The 22,475-nt window shown below is 45.2% G+C and overlaps 1 protein-coding gene across 1 annotated transcript in view; it reads left to right on the forward strand.

Moving 5' to 3' along the window:
• Positions 1 to 22,475, forward strand: part of C2CD3 (C2 domain containing 3 centriole elongation regulator) — a 47,963-nt gene that overhangs the window by 20,638 nt on the left and 4,850 nt on the right. The window contains exons 19-32 of the mRNA XM_071803625.1: positions 1,320 to 1,492; positions 3,267 to 3,387; positions 5,245 to 5,513; positions 6,327 to 6,416; positions 7,244 to 7,849; positions 9,155 to 9,472; positions 10,324 to 10,462; positions 12,265 to 12,329; positions 13,552 to 13,757; positions 14,416 to 14,516; positions 16,186 to 16,362; positions 17,046 to 17,260; positions 19,937 to 20,870; positions 21,850 to 21,952. Coding sequence (XP_071659726.1) covers positions 1,320 to 1,492; positions 3,267 to 3,387; positions 5,245 to 5,513; positions 6,327 to 6,416; positions 7,244 to 7,849; positions 9,155 to 9,472; positions 10,324 to 10,462; positions 12,265 to 12,329; positions 13,552 to 13,757; positions 14,416 to 14,516; positions 16,186 to 16,362; positions 17,046 to 17,260; positions 19,937 to 20,870; positions 21,850 to 21,952 — 3,517 coding nt within the window. The remainder of the gene's footprint in view (positions 1 to 1,319; positions 1,493 to 3,266; positions 3,388 to 5,244; positions 5,514 to 6,326; positions 6,417 to 7,243; positions 7,850 to 9,154; positions 9,473 to 10,323; positions 10,463 to 12,264; positions 12,330 to 13,551; positions 13,758 to 14,415; positions 14,517 to 16,185; positions 16,363 to 17,045; positions 17,261 to 19,936; positions 20,871 to 21,849; positions 21,953 to 22,475) is intronic.

Below are 22,475 nucleotides of genomic sequence, written 5' to 3' on the forward strand. Positions count from 1 at the left end.
TGTTTAAATCCTTGGCACATCTAAATGTTAATAGCACCCTGGCAGTATAATATCCTTGTTTTGAGGGGTTTTTTCCCCCTAATACAAATCACTGAGTACAAAAGAATATCCTAGAAAATATTTCGAAGTTCAAATTGTGGTTTCTTTGGCAACTGAAACTAATTACTAGGAACAGAAAGCAGAGACCATGAGGACAGGTAGTTTTATTACAGCATAATTATAGCACTTATGTGTTCATTCCGTAGTAAACAAACGAAGCTGTTGAAAATCTATACGTTCACATGAGAATTATTACGTGCTGGCTGAGTTTACGTTCAGTTCTTAGCATCTGGAATTTCAAAACTGGGTTTCAATTCAGTTTCCTGAGGACACTTGAGCTTCGGTTTAATCTTGCCCTGACCACTCACTGGTAGTGGCTGATAAACTGAGGCTGTTTTGGGTGAAAGGAGCGAATTACTGAGCCAGAAATCTTGTAAGAATTCTGTAAACACCATCTTACCAGTTTGTGCAATATTCAAAATGGAAAAAACTTGCCAACAGCTCCTTGTAATTAGGAACATCAGATACTGCCAGATTCTAAATCAAGAAAGTTCTTGCTAAGATGCTCTCGGCATCTTCAATTACTCCTAGAAGCGTGGGGGGAAAAAAGTAGAAACCGCTAAGTGTAATATTCTGAGATTTTGGGGGTACTATTCAGGCTCAAGACTCAAACAGTCAATTAATGTTCAGGATTTGTCCCAAAATGGGAAGGGAAACACAGATCTGTAGCTCTACAGCACTGCTGCAAACCCAGTGGCTTCCGTTCTCCTGGTTGTTCATTAAACACGATGCCAAAACTCACTTTAGGATGAGCCTGAAGCCAAGGAGCATAATAAGAAATGGTCTAGAGTCATTTTTTTACACCCACAAACTGGTATCACAAATCTGTTCCGCAAGTAGCGGTTTTATTTATTAATGGGAATGGAGAGGGAGGAATATTTGGTGCTAGATCCTTCTCTTGCTTTCCTTTGGGGTGCCAATTTTTAGTAGAGCTTCTGCTGGAGTTTAGTAGAGCTTCTGCTAGGGTTTAGTAGAGCTACTGCTGGAGTTTAGTAGAGCTTCTGCTGAAGTTTAGTAGAGCTTCTGCTAGTTGACTTGCTAGGACTAGTGCAAAAACATGTTTGTAGCATCATCCGTGTGAGCACTCACTGGGTTTATCCCTTAGCTGTGTTTGAAGACACACAAATTAAAGTTGACTTATGTATTTCTTGGGAGAAATAATGATCGCTTTTCAATAATCAAAACAACATGACTGATGCTGCTTCTTTGTGTCTCCCGAGGTATTATTACCCAAATGTCAGAGACCAGCTGGTTGCCAAAGGGACGCTGCCTCTGTCACGCCTGTGTGCCATGGTCACCATGCAGCAGCGCGAAGAAATAGGGATCCAGACTTTCAATCTTCCTTTGGTTCCCAGGGCTGATTCCCCAGAGGAATTTCATCTGCGGTCTTCTGGTAAGGAAGGTTTGTGCGTTTTCACTTGGTGCGTAGAAATGAAAGTCTGTGTATTTGCTGCCAAGGGAAATAAACCCACATATTTGTGTTGGCGACCAACGTCATCCATTAATGTTTTTCCTCCCAGCTTTAACCGTGTCTAGTGAAGAATCAAGGGTTAAACATGAGCAACATAAAACTCTTAGCAAGTTTTAAAAAGCCCTCCCTGCATATTTAGCTGCTTAATCATGGAACTGGTTGGAATAGACCCTTAAGGTCATCGAGTCCAACCGTTCTCCCACCCCTGGCACTGCCCCATGTCCTGAGAACCTCATGTCCGTCTGTCCAACTCTCCAGGGATGGTGACTCCAGCACTGCCCTGGGCAGCCTGTTCCAATGCCCCACAGCCCTTTGGGGAAGAAATTGTTCCCCACATCCAACCTCAACCTCCTCTGGTGCCACTGAGACCGCACTTAGTTGCCAAATAAGCCACAGTCTTTAGTTAAGCTTCCCGTGTAAGGCAGGGAATGGGAGATTTAAAGAAGGGCCATTTATGATACGTGATACGAGCAGAGAAATATTTCTGTTCTGCTGTGGTTGTTTCAAATAATACAAATATAATCTCTGAGAAGGCCACTGAGGAAATCTGAGGCAGCTTCTTGGTAAATAGCCATCAAAAACGCAGTTCAGTACACTTCAATTATTTTGTAATAAGTTAGTCGTGTGCAGCAGCAGAAAATGTGTCTCTTGGAAGATTTTGTCACTATAAAAAGAAAAGATGTGTTGAAATGCCTCAGCAGGATGTTTTAGAACTATGACAATGAACACACACTCGAGGGCATGGTCGGGTTAAACAGCCGCTCCTTGTTTTACCAGGCCGTAAATTTCACACAATCCCAGAATGTCAGGGGTTGAAGGGACCTGGAAAGCTCATCCAGTGCAATCCCCCCATGGAGCAGGAACACCCAGCTGAGGTTCCACAGGAAGGTGTCCAGGCGGGTTTGAATGTCTGCAGAGAAGGAGACTCCACAACCTCCCTGGGCAGCCTGGGCCAGGCTCTGACACCCTCACCAGGAACAAGTTTCTTCTCACATTTAAGTGGAACCTCCTGTGTTCCAGTTTGTGCCCATTACCCCTTGTCCTGTCACTGGTTGTCACCAAGAAGAGCCTGGCTCCATCCTCCTGACACTCCCCCTTTCTATATCTGTAACCATGAATGAGTCACCCCTCAGTCTCCTCTTCTCCAGCTCCAGAGCCCCAGCTCCCTCAACCTTTCCTCACACAGGAGATGCTCCACTCCTTTCAGCATCTTGGTGGCTGCGCTGGACTCTCTGCAGCAGTTCCCTGTCCTTCTGGAACTGAGGGGCCACAACTGGACACAATATTCCAGGGGTGGTCTCCCCAGGGCAGAGCAGAGGGGCAGGAGAACCTCTCTGACCTACTGACCACCCCCTTCTAACCCACCCCAGGTACCATTGGCCTTCCTGGCCACAAGGGCCCAGTGCTGGCTCATGCTCACCCTGCTGTCCACCAGGACCCATTTCCCATTAAGATCACCCGATCTGTCTATCAGGAGGTTGCGTGCAGGACGCGATCCTTAAAATTCCATTTTGCGCCTGCTGTATTGGGCCACAACTTCCAGCTGAAGTACAGAACCTCGCACAGTCAACCTCAGTGGATTTCATATCTTTTTGTATTAATACAGTAAGCTTTCTGTTAAGATTTATAACCCAGTACTGATTTTATTGGATGTAACTGTAAAAAGCTGAGTGTTTCTTTCTTTCATTGAATCCAGGTTTGCTTGATGTGAGTGTGAGATACCAACGATCCATGAAAGCAGCGGCAGGAAGAACCGCTCGAACTGTTTCTCTTTCCGTGCAGATCCACAGAGCAGCTGGTTTGCAAGCGGCAGCGAGGTAAAACCTCATTCAAAAAGAAGATCTTTCTCTTAAAATAGCTTTATCTGGAGGCAGCAGGCGGAGACGTGGTTGTAACCGGCCAAGTTTCCATCCGCAGAGACTGAGATTCAAACTGCGTTCTTATCAGAAGTCAAAACACCTCGATAAAGAACGTCAGCGGTTATTTTTGTCCCTTAAGCTGCAGTACGGTGTGGCAGCGTTTGTTCTGCAGAGGCTCGAGGCCACAAGGGCACGTTTTGTCTGCATTTCCACACTTTTCTACACCAAAGGCTGGTATAAAAATTGGCTGGTATAAAATGGGTGCTGGATCTTGGTGTTAGTCATGCTATTTGAAAGTGAGCTGAGATTTTGTTTTAATTTAATTTCACTGTGGAAACTTCAGTAAACTTAACTGGTAAATGAAACATGTCCTTTTTCACCAGAAGGCAGCTGCTCTATGTGCAGCAGGTACCACCTGAATTTCATTCCATTGTCTGATTTTCAAGGATTAAAATAGAAGAGGCTTGAAGAGAGGGAGTAAATTCCAGGATAGGTTGGAGAATGACCTATTAGAGAGCAGTGTAGGGGAAAGGGACCTGGGGACTGCAGGGTGAGCGTGAGCCAGCACTGGGCCCTTGTGGCCAGGAAGGCCAATGGTACCTGGGGTGGGTTAGAAGGGGGTGGTCAGTAGGTCAGAGAGGTTCTCCTGCCCCTCTGCTCTGCCCTGGGGAGACCAGCCCTGGAATATTGTGTCCAGTTGTGGCCCCTCAGTTCCAGAAGGACAGGGAACTGCTGCAGAGAGTCCAGCGCAGCCACCAAGATGCTGAAGGGAGTGGAGCATCTCCCGTGTGAGGAAAGGCTGAGGGAGCTGGGGCTCTGGAGCTGGAGAAGAGGAGACTGAGGGGTGACCTCATTCATGTTTACAGATATAGAAAGGGTGAGTGTCAGGAGGATGGAGCCAGGCTCTTCTCGGTGACAACCAGTGATAGGACAAGGGGTAATGGGTACAAACTGGAACACAGGAGGTTCCAGTTAAATATGAGAAGAAACTTGTTCCTGGTGAGGGTGACAGAGCCTGGCCCAGGCTGCCCAGGGAGGTTGTGGAGTCTCCTTCTCTGCAGACATTCAAACCCGCCTGGACACCTTCCTGTGGAACCTCAGCTGGGTGTTCCTGCTCCATGGGGGGATTGCACTGCATGAGCTTTCCAGGTCCCTTCCAACCCCTGACATTCTGGGATTCTGGGATTTCACCTGTCACCATCCCTGGAGGGTTGAACAGACGGAGATGAGGTTCTCAGGGACATGGGGCAGTGCCAGGGGTGGGGGAATGGTTGGACTCGATGATCTTAAAGGTTTTTTCCATGCAAATTAATTCTGTTATTCTAGAGCAGCACTCACTCACCCTTTCTCAGGGTTGCTGAGCTGCTGATCCAGCTTAATTCAAGTAGATTCTGCAAGGTGAGGATTATTATCATGTGGTGCTTGGAGAAGATAAGAAAGTGCAATGACCTCAGACTCTTCAGGTGTACAACCTGTAAAATACCTGGGTCTCTTACTTGCAAATAATTCCATCTGCTCTTTTCACCTCCTTTCTCTCGTCCATATTCGTCTGCCAAAATGATTTGGCTTGGCCTTTTGCTTTCTTCTAGAGCAGGTTAAATCTGGGAAGTTTTCCTACAGCTCCTTCTACAGGGTGGGATATTTTTCGAGGTGCTGCATAGTCTCTCAGGCACTTTGGTCTCAAATCCTGATAAAACATCAGTTTTATCTTCCAGTATTCACTGTTTTGCCTCATTTTTCACCGTGAAGACTTGCTTGAATTGCGTTGATTCCTTGTATGTTATATTAATTCTCTTTCTTGTTTCCTTTTTAAAGAGCAGTGGCACAAAAGAACCCTTCGGTCCAGTACTACGCGGGTGTGGGAGTCAACGCTTACGTCTCCGTGCACCTCTCCTTCCTGCCCGAGACGCAGAGACGCAGCACACGAGCTGTGGCTCGGACGTTCTGCCCAGAGTTCGAGCATCACGTCGAGTTTCTTTGTAACCTCATCGTTCAGAGAAGCAGCGGAGAAGCCTCTTGTCTGGGAGAACTTTTGCAATCGGCCGATATCATCTTCTCCATTTACCATCAGAGCACCAAGTCAGGTGAGGACAAATTATTCCACTAGCTCAATGCTGTTACAGAATAGTTCAGTCCTCTGAATTCTCGATTTAGAAGATTATTCTTTGCAGCTGATAATAGATATAATTACCTAAACTATCTTCAGAGAAGCTTTTGGGAGCTACTGTTCCCCTTGTGCAAAGAGTTGAGGTTTCTGAGATACTAGGTGATTAAGATCACCTTTAAAATGAAAAGATAATGCAATTAACATAATGCTGGAGCAACCTGCCTTTGTGTGTGCTTAATTACCTCCGCCTCATGAACGAGGTAATGGGGGTTCAGAGAAATGAGAGCCGAAAATCCCCCGATGATCTTATGACAGGCAGGATTCATTTACAACATAACATGTTGGAGAATTATTTTAGGAATAAAATTAGCCTAAAAAAGACATAGCTTGTTTGGTTTTTTTACTCCTGGGGGAGAAAAGTTGCGAGTGGTGTTTGTTGGGGTAACAGACCACTCGCTCCCCACTCGTTACTTAATTTTCATCTATGGAAATACTCCCTAAAAGTTTCTCCTCGTTGGGTGGTGGTGGATAAAATAATGAATGTGCGCTGGCAATGCCTCCAGACAGGTTTGGTTCACACCCTTGTTTCTCCTGAATCTTCATCTTGTACATACTGGGCTACTTGTTTTAATTTTTGTCCTTTTATTAATGGGTTAAAAGCGTTTTCATCACGACAGCCGAGCTATTTGCAGTTGAGGCAACACAGCTTGCTTTCAAAGGAGATACTGTCTGCGTCACTTTGAAATCTTAATTCCATTTGGGTATATTTGCAAATTGATTTGTTTTCCAGCCACGGAGACGCTGACAGCTCGGACATCAAGAGATTATCTTCTTGGGACAGTCACCATTCCAACCAGAGACCTGCTGAGAAGGAGATCAGGTAATTACCGCAGCCTTATGTTGCTGATATTTTGGGTAAATGCTATAATAATTGCCAAAACCAATTTTCTTTCCCATTTTGGGGGGTTTAATTTTTTAAATCAAAATTCTCTCCGGCATTGCACAAACCATCATTAAAAATTCTGTATTAAAAAACTCATCTTAGCGTTGATATTTGAACGTCAGTTTTCAGGGTGTCAAGTGTATAGTAACTGAATATATGTTCACCTCCTTAATATTTTATTCAGTGCCATTTATTTTGTCCCTTAGTAGAGTAACAGCATTCAGTTTTTGCTTTTGAGACCTCAAAGCTACAAACAAAGGCTTAGATAAGTCAGAAAGCAAATTAATTGACCTTTGTTTTAACTAAATGTAAAATATCCACTCCATCCAGTGTTAGTTTGTGATGATACTGTCTCGCGATTAAAACATTTGCATTATCTTCTTGGTTATTTCTGCTTTAATCTCAGTCTAGTGCTGGTTTTCTCCACCATGAAGCTTTGGGTTTATTTTTAATTACAAGAGAGGAAGAAAAAACAACAACAAAAAAGCCTAATTGTGTAATTGGAGATTCACAGGTTATAATTTTGTTATGAAATGAGTGTCATTAATGAAATAGAAAGTAAAACACCTTTAGGATCAGAACTACCACCGAGGTGTTCTGAGGTCTAACAATTTGCTGCTTTTCAGATTAGAAATGATTGGACAAATTCCCATCTTTCACAAGAAATAAACACTTCAAGCACTGGCCCTTGATTAATGACCAGAGAGCAGAAAACTCTTCACAGATGTTTTTTAAGTCTAATTATGATTTTATTTCTCCTGAAGGTATTACAGGCTGGTACCCGGTGACCCTGTCTGAAGATTTAACACCCTCGCACTGCACCAACGTCACGCAGGCCGTTGTGGGGGGCCTGGAACTTTCTGTCACCTTTACTCATCAGGACGACAGAGAACGCGTTTTGGAGGCCGCGAAGCTTTTAGGATGGAGCGGCGAAGACCATGAAGACAGTGAGGAATGGGAGCAGAGTGACAGCCCAGCCACTGTCACCATCTCAACGCCAAGAGTCTGGCTGCCGGTTCACTGCGTCCTGCTCGCAGGCCAGACGAACCTGAATAAAAACACTTATTGCTACCTCAGGTACAAGCTGTATAATCGAGAAGCCACGCGGACTTTGCTCAGGAGGCCAAAACTGAGCGAGGACGCTGAGAACGTCACGGTGAGCTTTAAGAAAGCGAACAGGGTGACGCTCAGAAGGAGCCAGGGGCTGCTGTGGTTCTTCAGGGAGGAGAAATTAGAAATCCAGGTGTGGTGGGCGTATGGGAAAGAAAATGACGTGGAAAGACCGCTCGATACAGATCGTCTGATCGGATCTGCCTACGTCGACCTGGCGGCATTAGCAGAGAGCTCAAGGACAACACTTAGTGTTAGTGGTAAGTTCCTAAAAAAAATCACCGTGTTTCATTCCTCTTCATTAATTCTTTTTAATTTGGTTACTTCTCGAGTCACTCCAAGCAAAATATTTACAGCTTTGTTTTGTCCTGTATGCAACACACACTCAACTCCTCCTTGCGCTGAAGATAAGATTAAAATGCTTGCGTTCCAGAATTGAAACCTTAGCAAGTTTAAATGGATGACAAATTGGTGGTAATGATCACTAATAGGGAGAGCAATTAGCCTACATGGATTGAGGGGGAATGTTTCTTCAGAGTTACTCAGAGTGAGAAGCAACAAGAGTAATGTCTCTCAAGGATGTTGAGCGCGGAGGTCGTGGAAACTGCTGCTTTATTCAATTACTTGGGCTTCTGTTATCTGCAAAGAATCATTTTGGTTGGAAAATATGCTGAAGATCATCAAGTCTGACCATCCCCCCACCCCTGTCCCTGCCCCATGTCCCTGAGAACCTCATGTCCGTCTGTCCAGCCCTCCAGGGATGGTGACTCCAGCACTGCCCTGGGCAGCCTGTTCCAATGCCCCACAGCCCTTTGGGGAAGAAATTGTTCCCCACATCCAACCTCAACCTCCCCTGGCGCAACTTGAGGCCGTTTCCTCTGCTCCTGGCGCTTGTTCCTGGGGAGCAGAGCCCGACCCCCCTGGCTCCAAGCTCCTTTCAGGCAGTTCAGAGATCAGAAGGTCTCCCCTCAGCTCCTGTTCTCCAGCTGAACCCCCCAGGTCCCTCAGCCGCTCCCATCACACTTGTGCTCCAGCCCCTCACCAGCTCCGTTCCCTTCTCTCAACTCGCTCCAGCACCTCAAGGCCTTTCTTGGTGTGAGGGGCCCAAAACTGCCCCCAGGATTGAAGATGTGGAATGGAATCCAATCAGCCACCAGCTTGCAGGGAGATTCATGACAGGTCATTTGCTCTTCTTTTGAGGAACAAGAGTTACACCAAATTTTTATGCTGTGAATACGTTGTGTTCTCCTTACACGTAGACAAAATTTTTCAGAGGCCAGGACTCTCAGGAAGTTGAGGTGCTTTAAAATCATAATCTGAGCTGTCAGTGGGAAAGTGAGGGTGCACCCAATTTGGGGGATTTGTCACTTGTTTTTAACCTTTACAAGCTGACACTTCTACCATCACGCTGAGCGATGCCTTACATAGAAATTACATTGAAAATTAAAACGCGTTCTGCCGGTCTGATGTGAGATCTTTACCCCAATGAACTGTACCAGCTGTTTGCCAAAATCAGAGTTTCTCTTTGGCTTGTTGAGCTGTTTTTATTGTGAACTCTCTCGCAGGGGTTTATCCGCTGTTCAGATGCAACGCTGCCGACCTCGCAGGAGCGGCCGTGCGGGTTCACATCGTTCTTTCTTCCACTCCTGCCACTCCGCCCAGCAGAATTCCCTGTGCTGAGGAATACAGCAACACTGAAGAGGAAAGCACAGAGAAATCCCCTGAGCCGAGCCTGAAAATCCCTGAAAATCCGAGTCAAAAACTGGATGTCGTGAGTCCAGAAATCACCGGTGACAAACCACAAGAAGACGACGTGATATTTCTGGAAAACACGGTTGCTGTCAATATCCTTGTGGAAAGAGCAATGCATCTGAGTTTAAAAGGTACCCCCACGCCCCTGTTTTTTCTTTCTTTGTTTCTTTATGTTATTTTATGGAATTTGTCCGTAACAGCCGCTACATGGAGCAATTTAAAAACCAACCTTTAAACTTACTCCGGCACAGCAAATGAATGCGATGAGTTTTGTACCGTTGCAACCCCGAGAGCATCGTGTCGTTGTGTAAGCACAGGAGCTTAAACTACTCAGCGTATCGCTATTAATTAACTCCAAAATAGAAATAATGTTCACTCTTACAGATGACAGCTGAATTCTGAAGTTAAGCGTTATCTTAGTAACGCAACCCTGGGATGCTCACATCTCAAAAGACTCTTGCAAATGAGCATTTTTAGCGTATAATCCGGTTGTAAAGCCGGTTTATTTGTGCTATCTGGGGCCCACCAGCCGCAGCGGTGTGGAAGGGCAGTGTAAGGACAGAGTAATCTGAGCTCACCCAGGCCTGACACAGCATTTCCCACCCTGCAGAGCCACCAAAATTGCAGTTTGCTGCCTAATCACTATGCTGGGGGTCACCAAAGAATCGCCCTTTGCTTCTAAATTCACTTTAAGGTACAAAAACGTTCCTTCCTAGCAGGCGCCGTTTGGTTCTTGTTGTGCAACAACAGAACCCGCTTGGTGAATTTGCAGGTTTTTGGAGCCTTTTGGGTTTTCCTTCAAGTTGCAATCTGGAAATTAATCTGTTCAAAGTGAATTAAGCTCTTTAAAAACACATCAGGTGCTGTGCACTTCACCTCGGCCACCTCTTTGTTAATTCTCTCTTTGAAATTGCTCAACTGCCTTCCGATTTATTGTTTTAAATGATTAATAACATCTAGGTTTAATTCTGTATAATTGTAGGGAGTCCTTTGACGGACCGTGAAGTCACAGCCCCCAGTAGCTGCGTCTCGTTCGCCGTCGCTGGCACAGACGCTCCAATAACCACTTCGATAGTAGAAAATACAGACTCACCCATCTGGGACTTTCAACAACAAACAAGGTAAGCGCCGTGGTGGATTCATCCAGATGCACTTTGGATCTGAAAAATACCCAATATCCAGTTTGGCGAGGTGCTTTTCTACTTAGCAGGTGTGTACTCTCGGCTAAAAATGCTTTATTTCCATGTTTTACAATCGCTGTGTCCTCATATTGGGTGAAAAGTTATTTAAGGTGACTTGGTCTTCAAGCAAACGTGATCTGTGCTGAACCTTGGCTGTGTTTTATTTTGGCTTAAAACCTTGGTGCATCGCTCTATTTCCACTCATTTTTAGTTTCCCCGTCTAGACGAAAGAGCTGCTGCTTTTTAAAGGACTCTTGGCAAGACCTTGATCCAATTTATTGGCATTTTCTGTGTATTTTGCTTTGGTTTATACTTAGAAATGATGCCCTGAGCTCTTAAGTTTGGATTCACCTCCTGAAATTTGGTTTACGGGCACCTCCAAACAGTCACTTCACCCGTGTTAGAGCCCAAATTTAGGACAGAATTCCCTAAGGATGCCTATTGTGCCATAATTCTGTAGCGACGTAGCTCAGGTTTAGATATTTAAATTAAATTAAATTAGAGCAGATGAATTGATGGCTCCAGGGAGCCCCAGCAGATCAAGTCCCACGTGGTAATATTCAGCAATAAATCCATTTTTGCAATCTCTTGGCTTCTCCAGTCTTTCTAGACCAGATTTTAAATTCATTCCAAAGCAGCAGCCGAGAGTCTTTTCTAAATATATTCTGTGGGATTTTCTACCAGACGGCCCAATTGGCTTTTTACCTTTCAAGGATTTATAATCTGAAGATTAAACCATTAAAAGACTCTGATAGCTGAAGCTGAAAAGTTTTATTTCAGAGATTGCTTGTGCTCGGAGTTGAAATAAATAACTTAGGCTTTTTCTATGGATAACCACCGTTAATCCAGTCCCTTAGTTGTATTCCTTAAACACGTATTCATTAGAGCATAAGCAAAACAGCGCTGGATGCGTGGGGGATTCGCTCTGCCCAACACGGACACCTTTTAACAATAAGAAGTGTGCTTAAATACAGTAAGGTGTTACATATTCATAATAACCCCAGGAACACCCATACATATTCATAACCTTTCCCTGCTTCTTATTAAAATGAGTCTCAAATAACCACTTCCATCGTCTCCTCCTTGACCTTCCCCTGTTCACCTGCTCGGTGTCACTTGGTGGTTTTGAGGAGGGGTCTTTGGATGAAGGCTCCTTCACCTTCATCACAGTGAACTTTGTACCTTTGGCTCATTATGATGAACTGGCTGGAACCCAAGCTGCCAAGTTGACCGAAATCAAACTGGAGCCCCCTTTTTGCTGTAAATCTTGGCTGTCTTGTCTCCTCAAGGTTACAACTGGTGCTGTAAAACTTCTGATCTTGGCATTCAATGAGGTTCTGGGTTTTTTTCTTAACACAGTTGGTTACGTAGGGCTCTAAACTAGATATTCATTATGTGGCTTAAAGTGTTAGTTCGTTAGTAGGCCCTTATTATGTGGTTGGTTAACCCTTAAGGTGTTAGTTCCCTCTATCCATATAACTTCACAAACAAGTTTCATAACTTTTAAATAGAACTTAACCACCTTTTCCTTTTCCAGGTTCAGAGCCCATGCCTCATTTGGTTATAACTGTTAACATTAAACATCTTAGCACGAATCGCAACTGCATTTCTCACAGAGTCATTTCTGAATTACTTCAGGCAGCTTAAAAGCTGCTCTACATTTGACGCTTCGATTTTCTTTTTATTTCGACTCGTTCTTTTTCCTCCTTGGCCTAAAATATTCCTATTTTTGCTCTGAGCAGATTATCCAAAGAGCTTCTGCTGGACCCACAGCAAACCTTGGTCTTCAAAGTGTGGCACAAAGCAGGTAAAGTTTGTCGTGCGGTATTGAGTATCTTCTGCATCCTTTCCCTTATATTTAATACAGATAAAGTAAATTCTACTCAATAAATGGGAGGGTAGAATCGTAAAGGCGTTTTTTACCCCGCACTAGAAGAATGGTGGAGAAAAATCCTCCTTTTCCCCATTAACCATCTGGCAAGGTTTGATTTCTTTATATTAATTCCATTTTCAATGTGACAGTATTTTAGAGGCCGGATTTTCCTAGAGAAGGAAATGATGTTTAATTTGTACCGAGCAAGCGCAAAACCACCTGGTTTTTATGGGGAAGGCAGCCCTACTTCATCAATTCAAACTGCTAGGGTGTGATCTTTCAAATAGTGGGGTTTTTTCTTTCTTTTTACATATTAAAGTTGAGCTTTCTGGTTTCTGCTTCAAAAATAAGCTCAGCCTTTCTCTGGGTTGTGAATCTCCTGCCAACCCCTCTCCCTGCCCTGGCCTTTCATTGTCTCCGCAGGGACGTTTTTAGCCAAGTAAAACCTCTAAGATAATCCAAATAATATTTGCAAGGCAGATTTGCCCAAAAAATGCGACAGTGTCGTGATAAATCAGCTTTTTTTTAACGTTTTGCCAAAATGAAAATGCAAGTTTCTGCAATGAAAATACAATTCCGGAGGCAGAATTCGTTTGCTGAGGTCCCCAAATTGGCCTTCGGGTTGTTTTTCAAGTCTCTGATTGTTTCTTATTTCTAACTGAATATTTTCCCCTTTATTATAACCCTCATGTCATTAATTCTGATGAAGTATTGCACGTCACCCTCATGTCTTATACCCACAGCAAGACCCTCACCCTGCTTCAAATTATTACCAGTGTAGGTGTTCAAGTTCCCAACAGCTTTTTTTGGCAAATCCCTTGGGAAGAAGCTGAATAAGTACTTTAATTACTTTTTCCTGCTTCTCAATCAACCACCAGAGCTCTCTTAGTTCGAAACATGTTCTGTGTTAACAACCAAAATCTAAATCTCGTTCCTTTTGTCTTTAACTCGATTTTCTGTTTCCTCCACATTCTTTTTGTTCCACTCTTTCCTTCATGAGAGTTTTCACCTTTTAAATCAGTGAGTTTCATAAGGCGCCTTCCCCGTAAACCCTCGACACATTTCAAGGGCTGTATAACTGATTTATAGCATCCCTGAAAGCGTTTCCTTGACGTGAAGGTTCAATTAATGTGTATTTTCTCATCTTCTTCCCCAGAGAGCGAGCGAGTGATCGGATTCGCCTCTGTGGACCTTTCTCCTCTTCTCTCCGGCTTCCAGCTCGTGTGCGGCTGGTACAACATCACGGATTTCAGCGGGCAGTGCCGGGGCCAGATCAAAGTAGCCATCTCCCCCCTTCAAAACCTAAATCATCTGAAAGAAGAAAAGCAGGCGAGGATCCGGACCCAGCCACCAAGTCCTTCAGTACGTTCCTCAGTTGTGATATCCGATTAGATTCCGAATAATCAGGATTTCTGAAGTTGTGAGCAAATTCACGGTGCTGTCATATATCGATCTGTATAAACGCACCAGGAACATTGAATTCCTGGTTAATTCAGCCGTGTGTTTCCAGCGCTAATTCCAGCGCTCATCTCCAGCGGCTTCGCTCTCTTGTTGCTTCATGGATGTTTGGGGTGCTTTTAATTATTAGGAGAATATTCTGTGGTTTTGAGTGTCCAGAAAACTGACATTGTTCTGTTTGTCACTTTGAATGCCTGAAAAGATACTGTAAATTCAGTCTTGCGCTGGTTAGGATATTTTTAATTGGGCAGAAATCTATTTTTCTGGAAGATTTGCCATTTCTTGTGTGTGTTTTATTCTCTAGACTTCCCAGTTATGCATAATGGAGCCTCGATATCTTACTTTCCATCTTTCTTTGGAAGCGTGATGGGAATTAACAAACACTTCTGAAATAAGAGTGTTGCGATATGGTACTTTGGCTCCGTGCTGCAAAATCCTTTGCAAATTTAAAGCTATTTAAAAAAACGTTGCGTTTCGTTCGTTATCTCACAAAATACCACTTGAATGTCTCTTATTTTCTTGCTGTGGAAGGTTCATGTGCATTGTTCTTTATTTATTTTAGGTTAAGCCCAGCTTTCCAACATTTCCCAGTAACGCCACAAGCTTTTCCAAGCAGATGGTGAACACATCATCAAAGGAAATCAGTGTTCCTACTCGCGAGCGGTGAGTCTGCTGGTTATTGATAATTGTTTTGATTTATCTATTGGTAAGTCAGCTGATTATCGATCATTTTGCTTCTTTTCAGGGCTCAGAGATCTATCTGTTGACTCTGCTGAAAAAATAACGAACCCTTTCAAAGGCCTTTCCCTGGTTTTGGTCTTAAATATTAAACCAAATTCCCTTTATCAGTGAGATGAAGGCCCAGGAGACAGAAATCCTGGGGCAGGTTCCTTTCTACAAAACCCAGATGTTCTTTCTCTTCTCGCTGTTGTTTCCTGATCTGTTTCGTTTACACCCTTCTAAAAGTGGCAGATATTCCTTCCAGGCCTTTATAAGAATGAAGGTTGTGCTTGTATTTGGATTTATTTTTAATAAGGATAATAAGTTGAAGTTAGAATAGAGTATTATTGATATATCCACTTTATTTTACCGTAACTCCTGTCCACGAATGACAACTCCTAGAATGCTATAGTATTGCACATTTCAGGACTAGGACTGTCAGATTTCCTGCTTTTTGTCCCTTAAAACAACCACCAAAGTTTATATGTTTATGTGAGAGAGAATTTTGATTGGTGGTTTGTTTATTTAGCGTATAGAGATGATACTTTTCCTGCATGTGTCTGAAGTTTAGAGGGACCACAGGTCTCTAGGAAAATTCCCTACCAGCCACATTATTAACTGGTGCGGAAAGGGTGGTTGCGGTTTATTTTAGTATAAATTTGCAACAATAAACGCCGCGTTTAGACCGGGTAGTGAGGTGGACTGGGAACTGGCTGAAGGGAAGAAGCCAGAGAGTCGTGGGCAATGGGGCAGAGTCCGGTTGAGGCCTGGATCCAGCGCAGAGCCTCAGGGGGCAGTGCTGGGGCCGGGATTATTCAATATATTCATCAGTGACTTGGATGAGGGAATAGAGTGACTGTCAGCAAGTTTGCTGGGGACACCAAGCTGGGAGGAGTGGCTGACACGCCAGAGGCTGTGCTGCCATCAGAGACCTGGACAGGCTGGAGAGTTGGGCGGGGAGAAATGGAATGAACTAGAACAAGGGCAAGTGTAGAGTCTTGGATCTGGGCAGGAACAACCCCAGGTTCCAGTGTAAGTTGGGGAAGGAGCTGTTGGAGAGCAGTGTAGGGGAAAGGGACCTGGGGGTCCTGGGGACAGCAGGGTGAGCATGAGCCAGCACTGGGCCCTTGTGGCCAGGAAGGCCAATGGTACCTGGGGTGGGTTAGAAGGGGGTGGTCAGTAGGTCAGAGAGGTTCTCCTGCCCCTCTGCTCTGCCCTGGGGAGACCACACCTGGAATATTGTGTCCAGTTGTGGCCCCTCAGTTCCAGAAGGACAGGGAACTGCTGCAGAGAGTCCAGCGCAGCCACCAAGATGCTGAAGGGAGTGGAGCATCTCCTGTGTGAGGAAAGGCTGAGGGAGCTGGGGCTCTGGAGCTGGAGAAGAGGAGACTGAGGGGGGACTCATTCATGTTTACAGATATAGAAAGGGTGAGTGTCAGGAGGACTGGACTAGATGATCTTCCGAGGTCCCTTGCAATCCCTGGCATTCTGTGCTTTATAAGAACTACTTTCATCCCCCGGTGGCTCTTCAATGCACTTGAAGACGTTGGATGTTCTTAGTTGACAGACTTGTCACAGTTTGAGATTTAAACAGGTTTTTGTTGTCAAACAGGCCCGTTTGGAGCAGAACGAGTCCCTCCGGATCCCCCGCGCTCCGTCACAAGGAGCACGTGCAGAACGTGCGCAGGTTCCACGAGTCCCTGCAGCGAGCGGAGGGGAACGCACAGCGGGCGGCCAAGACAGACTCAGCGTCGCTCTCGTTGCGCGCTGCTCTGCTCACTGCGCTCAGGTAAAGCCGGACTAGAACCAACGAAGCCATTCAAAGCCTGAGCTTTGCAAAGCAGAGCTGGAAACCGAAGAATTCTCACGTCAATTTGAAAGGAAGTGAAAGGGTCTCTTCCAACCAAAATAATTCTGTGATACAAGAACAAGCCTAGAAGCATTTTCTTAGCAAAATGTCCTTGGAAACACTTTTTTTTTTTACTAGATTATAGATTTAAACCAGGCATAAACTTAAAGAGAAGACTATTTGTTGTCTGTAGGAATATAGGACTGAAAGAGACTTGGAGTCAATCCATCTCTTCCCCTGTTCCTGCAAGGAATATATCATAAAAATCCTTACATCTCAAGCAGGTAGAAATCCTCAGATTTTTATCAAGCTCAGTGATAGCATCAATTAATATTCTTGCCTTTATGACTTCTATTGGAAGGTCACCTTAAATCCAGTTCCTTCGATTAAATTCATTTAAAACTAGCTCTTTTTTTCACTTCCAGCCTAAGCTTTGTAACTAATTCATTTGTTCTTGAGTGTTATCCTCTCGCTTAGGAGACCTTAACACTTAACTGTTTAACCCTTAATCTCCTATTTGCATATTTACATGCTGCTGTCTACAGGGATACGAATAGAACCAATCTATCACCATTTCTTGTTATCTTTTTCCTCTTACCCAATTTCTTACCTCCTGCTTCCAGAAAGAACTTGAGTGAGCTGGATGAGGTTCAAAGATATTTCAACCAGAAGCTGACCAGGTCTTTTCCTGACTTTGGTGACGGTGACACATCCAAACTGAATCCTGGGGAGCAGAATGATCATCGCGGCTTGACGAGCCGAGAAGTAGATCCCAATTCGCATCATCTTTTGGAGAAATCTAGTCAGCTGGTGTCTCAGGTCAGCAGCCTCATCAACGGTGAGTTGACGCTTGGTTTAGATTTTTTTTGGTCAGAAGGTGCCTTGAAGCAGCTTAAAATTTCTTAAAATATATGGGACCGGTTGCTGGTGTTGGGGATGAGAACGTGTTGCGAGAACCTTCAAACTCCTGTCTGAAACAGCGTTGAACCGAAACGTGCAGAGGGAAGATTAGGTGGGAGTTAAGACCCTCTCAGAATTGCCTAAATTCAGTTTGAATTTCCACGTCTGTTCAGTAGAAAATGGGAGTTTTTCACAGAATCACAGAATCACAGGGGTTGGAAGGGCCCTGGAAAGCTCATCCAGTGCAATCCCCCCATGGAGCAGGAACACCCAGCTGAGGTTCCACAGGAAGGTGTCCAGGCGGGTTTGAATGTCTGCAGAGAAGGAGACTCCACAACCTCCTTGGGCAGCCTGGGCCAGGCTCTGACACCCTCACCAGGAACAAGTTTCTTCTCAAATTTAAGTGGAACCTCCTGTGTTCGAGTTTGCACCCATTGCCCCTTGTCCTATCATTGGTTGTCACCGAGAAGACCCTGGCTCCATCCTCCTGACACTCCCCCTTTCTATATCTGTAACCATGAATGAGTCACCCCTCAGTGTCCTCTTCTCCAGCTCCAGAGCCCCAGCTCCCTCAGCCTTTCCTCACACGGGAGATGCTCCACTCCCTTCAGCATCTTGGTGGCTGCGCTGGACTCTCTGCAGCAGTTCCCTGTCCTTCTGGAGCTGAGGGGCCACAACTGGACACAATATTCCAGGGGTGGTCTCCCCAGGGCAGAGCAGGGGGGCAGGAGAACCTCTCTGACCTACTGACCACCCCCTTCTAACCCACCCCAGGTACCATTGGCCTTCCTGGCCACAAGGGCCCAGTGCTGGCTCATGCTCACCCTGCTGTCCCCAGGACCCCCAGCTCCCTTTCCCCTACACTGCTCTCCAACAGCTCCTTCCCCAACTTACACTGGAACCTGGGGTTGTTCCTGCCCAGATCCAAGACTCTACACTTGCCCTTGTTCTAGTTCATTCCATTTCTCCCCGCCCAACTCTCCAGCCTGTCCAGGTCTCTGATGGCAGCACAGCCTCTGGCGTGTCAGCCACTCCTCCCAGCTTGGTGTCCCCAGCAAACTTGCTGACAGTCACTCTATTCCCTCATCCAAGCCATTGATGAATATATTGAATAATCCCGGCCCCAGCACTGCCCCCTGAGGCTCTGCGCTGGATCCAGGCCTCAACTGGACTCTGCCCCACTGACCACGACTCTCTGGCTTCTTCCCTTCAGCCAGTTCCCAGTCCACCTCACTACCCGCTCATCCAGACCGCACTCCCTCAGTTCAGCTGTGAGGATGCTGTGGGACACTCTGTCAAATCCCTTACTCAAGTCAAGGTAGATCACGTCCACCGCTCTGCCATCATCCATCCATCTTGTTCTGGCCTCGTAAAAGTCAATGAGGTTGGTCAAGCACGACTTCCCCTTGGTGAAGCCATGTTTTTGCAGAAAAGAAATCCCTAGAATGGTACTGAGCCGAGTTTGGGGTTCTTTACCAATATGAATTGGCACATCTCTGTTTTCAAGTGATATTTATACCCTACCACGCACAGCTAAAATAAAGCTATTTTGGGGTAGGTAAGACAAAGCTCTTAAGCAGCAGCTTTTCTGTTTATCGCATCCAGTCCATTTCCTCTTTAATTAATTTTCCCCATCGTTACCGCTGTTGGACACGGAATGACGTCCTCAGTAAGGACAGGCATGACACAGCGGGGACAGAAACTGGATCTCTGTGTACACCTTGTTTTTAAATCTATATTTTTCACTCTGGTGTTTCTAAAAGGCCCATTGGCACTGCTCTTCCCCTCAGCGCTGCCCTGCTCGCTAATTGCTGTTAATTACTGTTGGCTTCACTGTTAGTGCTGCTCCAATCTCACACCAGAGAGCTGCAAAATGGCCAGGAAATTTGCTGATTCTTTAAAAAGAATCTGTAAAATCCCCAGGAATTTGGGGGGTTGCAGAGATTTTATTGATGTTTTATTAATGTCCTAATCCAATTGCCTCTTTTTCAGAGCCTGTGTTGAGAACACAACCAGCTCCTTGTTTCCAAGCTTGATAATTTTACCGCCACAACTGAGCATTAGTCCGGAGTGAATTTCCATTTTACAAATATTTAATTAACAGTCGTCTCTCATTTGATTCGAGTTGGTAAATTGAACTGAAAACTGGAGAATGTCAGCAGCAACTGTGTCTACTGGGCCCCTCCAGTAAAATTGGGGAAGCATGAGAGGATGAGGTGGTGAGATAGATTATCCATCTCTCCTCTCTAGATTATTTGTCTCTCCTTTTTGTGTGGTCTGAACCTTCCAAACTGGTTTGAACCACTCCAAACAACAGTTATTTTTCCCATTTGTTTAGATGTACTCTGTATATCAGAGGCTTTTCACTGTCCAGTGGGTATTTCTAGTTATTTCCCAGTGATTTCATCCTGAACTTTTCCTTTTTACTTTTTTCCCTTAGCGTTTCTGTCCTTCCCTTGGCCTTGTCAATGGTAAAGAGAGCGGAATATGGTCAGGTGCAGGTTTAACTCCTAACCATTCTTCATATACATTTTACTGCAGAAAGCCCAAATAATTCAGATCCAAGATGAACTATTGCTCCGTGCATTTACCAATGCTCTTCTCTGTTAATCAGACTTACAGATTATAACTAAAAACACTAAAGAATCTTCCAACGTGCCTCAAGACAGCAGCAGAAAGCTGGATGCTACGCATGTACCCGACCAGAAGGATGAAGAAGCCGCAACTGAAGAACATCAAGGCCAATCTGAGCGGGACTCACCCGGCGTTTGCAGCAACACGCGGCCGCCGCGCTCTTCTGGGAGATCCGTGTTTGAGAGACACATGTTGCGCGAACTTCTAGACCAAGCTGTCCCCGAGGACGAGGTGGGGCCAACAGGCCTCATCCAGGAAGACGAAGGTGCTTTTTCACACAGCGAAGAAGAATATGAAGAAGATATTATAGAACCACGGACTCTGAACGAAATAACGACCATCACGGACAAAACTAGTCCTTGGTCCAGTGTGGTGTCTGAAGAGGAGACGGGTCCTGAGCGGCAGCTCGTAGATTTGGGGCCTGGACATCAGCGCTCGGTGGGTATTGAATGCTTGAGGAGAGGAGGCAGCAGACAGAGCAGCTTCTCCAGTGCATCACAAGGTGACAACCAATGCGTTGTCACCGCCCTTAGCCCGTGCGTTGGCCTTCACGCAGGCGAGGAAAGTCCTTGGGCAGGAGCAGAAGGTTTTCAGAGCTTGAACAGCAGTGGAAAACCAGAAAATGGAAGGTGTGACTGTGACAGAGCATTTAACACTACATATATAGACCAAAATGTAGAGTTTCGCGCAGCTGCTGAAGAGCTACTGGGATTTCCAGCAGATCCAAAAACCACAGAAAAAGAGGCAAACGGTGAGATTGTAAATAAAGACCATAAACACAAGGGAGAAAGGGGTTCCGTTGAGATCTGTGTTACGACAGCAGGGTGGGAAGGAAACACCGAAAGCTTTTCCGATGACAGCAGTGAAGACTCCCTGGAAGCGCCAAAAAAGTCTGTCAAAGCAAAAATTGCTTCGTATCCTTCATTTCTTAAACACCTGTTGTAATCAAGGAGCGTGGCTTATTTCTTGCTTAGAGCCTCATGAGGGAGAAAATCCCTGCGTGCAGCTTTTCCCTGGGAAATGAGGCTAGAATTGGTGACCTGGGAAAGTGTTGGAAGAGCCTGTTACGTTGTGTTTCACACAGTGTTGTCATGACTGTACTATTTCTAACAAATATATCCTGTGATCTGTGAGAGTTATTTATTTTGCATAGTTTCAACATGTTGTCTTGCAGTTTTTCCCCGTTTGGGCACTACCATAGTTCTTGTGTGCCTCTGTATTAAAAGAAACACAGTTTATTTTGCATTTTAAGCACTTTCCTGCATTTCTTGCACGCATCTCAAATCTTTTCTTCAGTTTCATTAAGTTGTGTTGGAATTTTTTCCAGGGTAAAGTGCTCTACAAATACGTGAGGTGTTACTGTAAAGCAGGTTGGTGTCCCCTGAGACCAAGTGAGAAAACCAAGTGTTTGGAACCGTAGAATATTGATTAAAATAAATGAGATTTACAGCCTTTACAGGGAGGATTATTCCACATCTGCAGCTCCTGTGCTGGGCACTGGGGAGGCCAAACCTCGAATCCTGGGGGCAGTTTTGGACCCCTCATGCCAAGAAAGGCCTTGAGGTGCTGGAGCGAGTTGAGAGAAGGGAACGGAGCTGGTGAGGGGCTGGAGCACAAGTGTGATGGGAGCGGCTGAGGGACCTGGGGGGTTGAGGTTGGATGTGGGGAACAATTTCTTCCCCAAAGGGCTGTGGGGCATTGGAACAGGCTGCCCGGGGCAGTGCTGGAGTCACCATCCCTGGAGGGGCTGAAAACACACATAGATGGTTCTCAGGGACATGGGGCAGTGCCAGGGCTGGGTTAACAGTTCAACTTGATCTTGAGGGGTTTTTCCAACCGAAATGATTCTATGCTACATGTTGCCAAAGGTTTTTCCTTAACAGTTCTGCTCAGATCCGACCCCGTTGTTGTTCCCAACTTCTTCCTTTCGCCCCAGCAGATGGAAGCCTCCATGCGACTGCTCAGCATTTCTTCTCATCCTTCCACGGCTCTGCAAGTAAGTAGGGGACTCCTTTCCCTTTCCCTTTCCCTTTCCCTTTCCCTTTCCCTTTCCCTTTCCCTTTCCCTTTCCCTTTCCCTTTCCCTTTCCCTTTCCCTTTCCCTTTCCCTTTCCCTTTCCCTTTCCCTTTCCCTTTCCCTTTCCCTTTTCCTTTTCCCTTTTCCTTTTCCTTTTCCTTTCCTCCTTAGCGGAGTCCATTAAATCAGGAACAAAAGTCCTCAGTTTAGCGGTGTTAACTTCCAAATCAATTCAAGAAGAACCTTTCTGCTACCTCTTCTCTTTGAGAATAATTTTCAGCGTTCGCAGCTGCGTCATCGGTGATATTTATGCATTTCTGTTAATCAATCTGTCTATATACGATTATGAATGTTGCTTTTCTCACCTGAGGTCAGTAGAAGTGGCCGGTGCTCGCTCCACACTTCTTTGTGCTTTAATGTGAGGCAAGGTGCCTAATTTTGAGGGCTCAAGCTGTATCGTGTAATTATGACTCCAATTTATGTCTTTTTAGATCAGGATGAAA

The sequence above is a fragment of the Patagioenas fasciata genome, chromosome 1 (genome assembly GCF_037038585.1).
Source record: "Patagioenas fasciata isolate bPatFas1 chromosome 1, bPatFas1.hap1, whole genome shotgun sequence".
Classification (NCBI taxonomy): Eukaryota; Metazoa; Chordata; class Aves; order Columbiformes; family Columbidae; genus Patagioenas; species Patagioenas fasciata.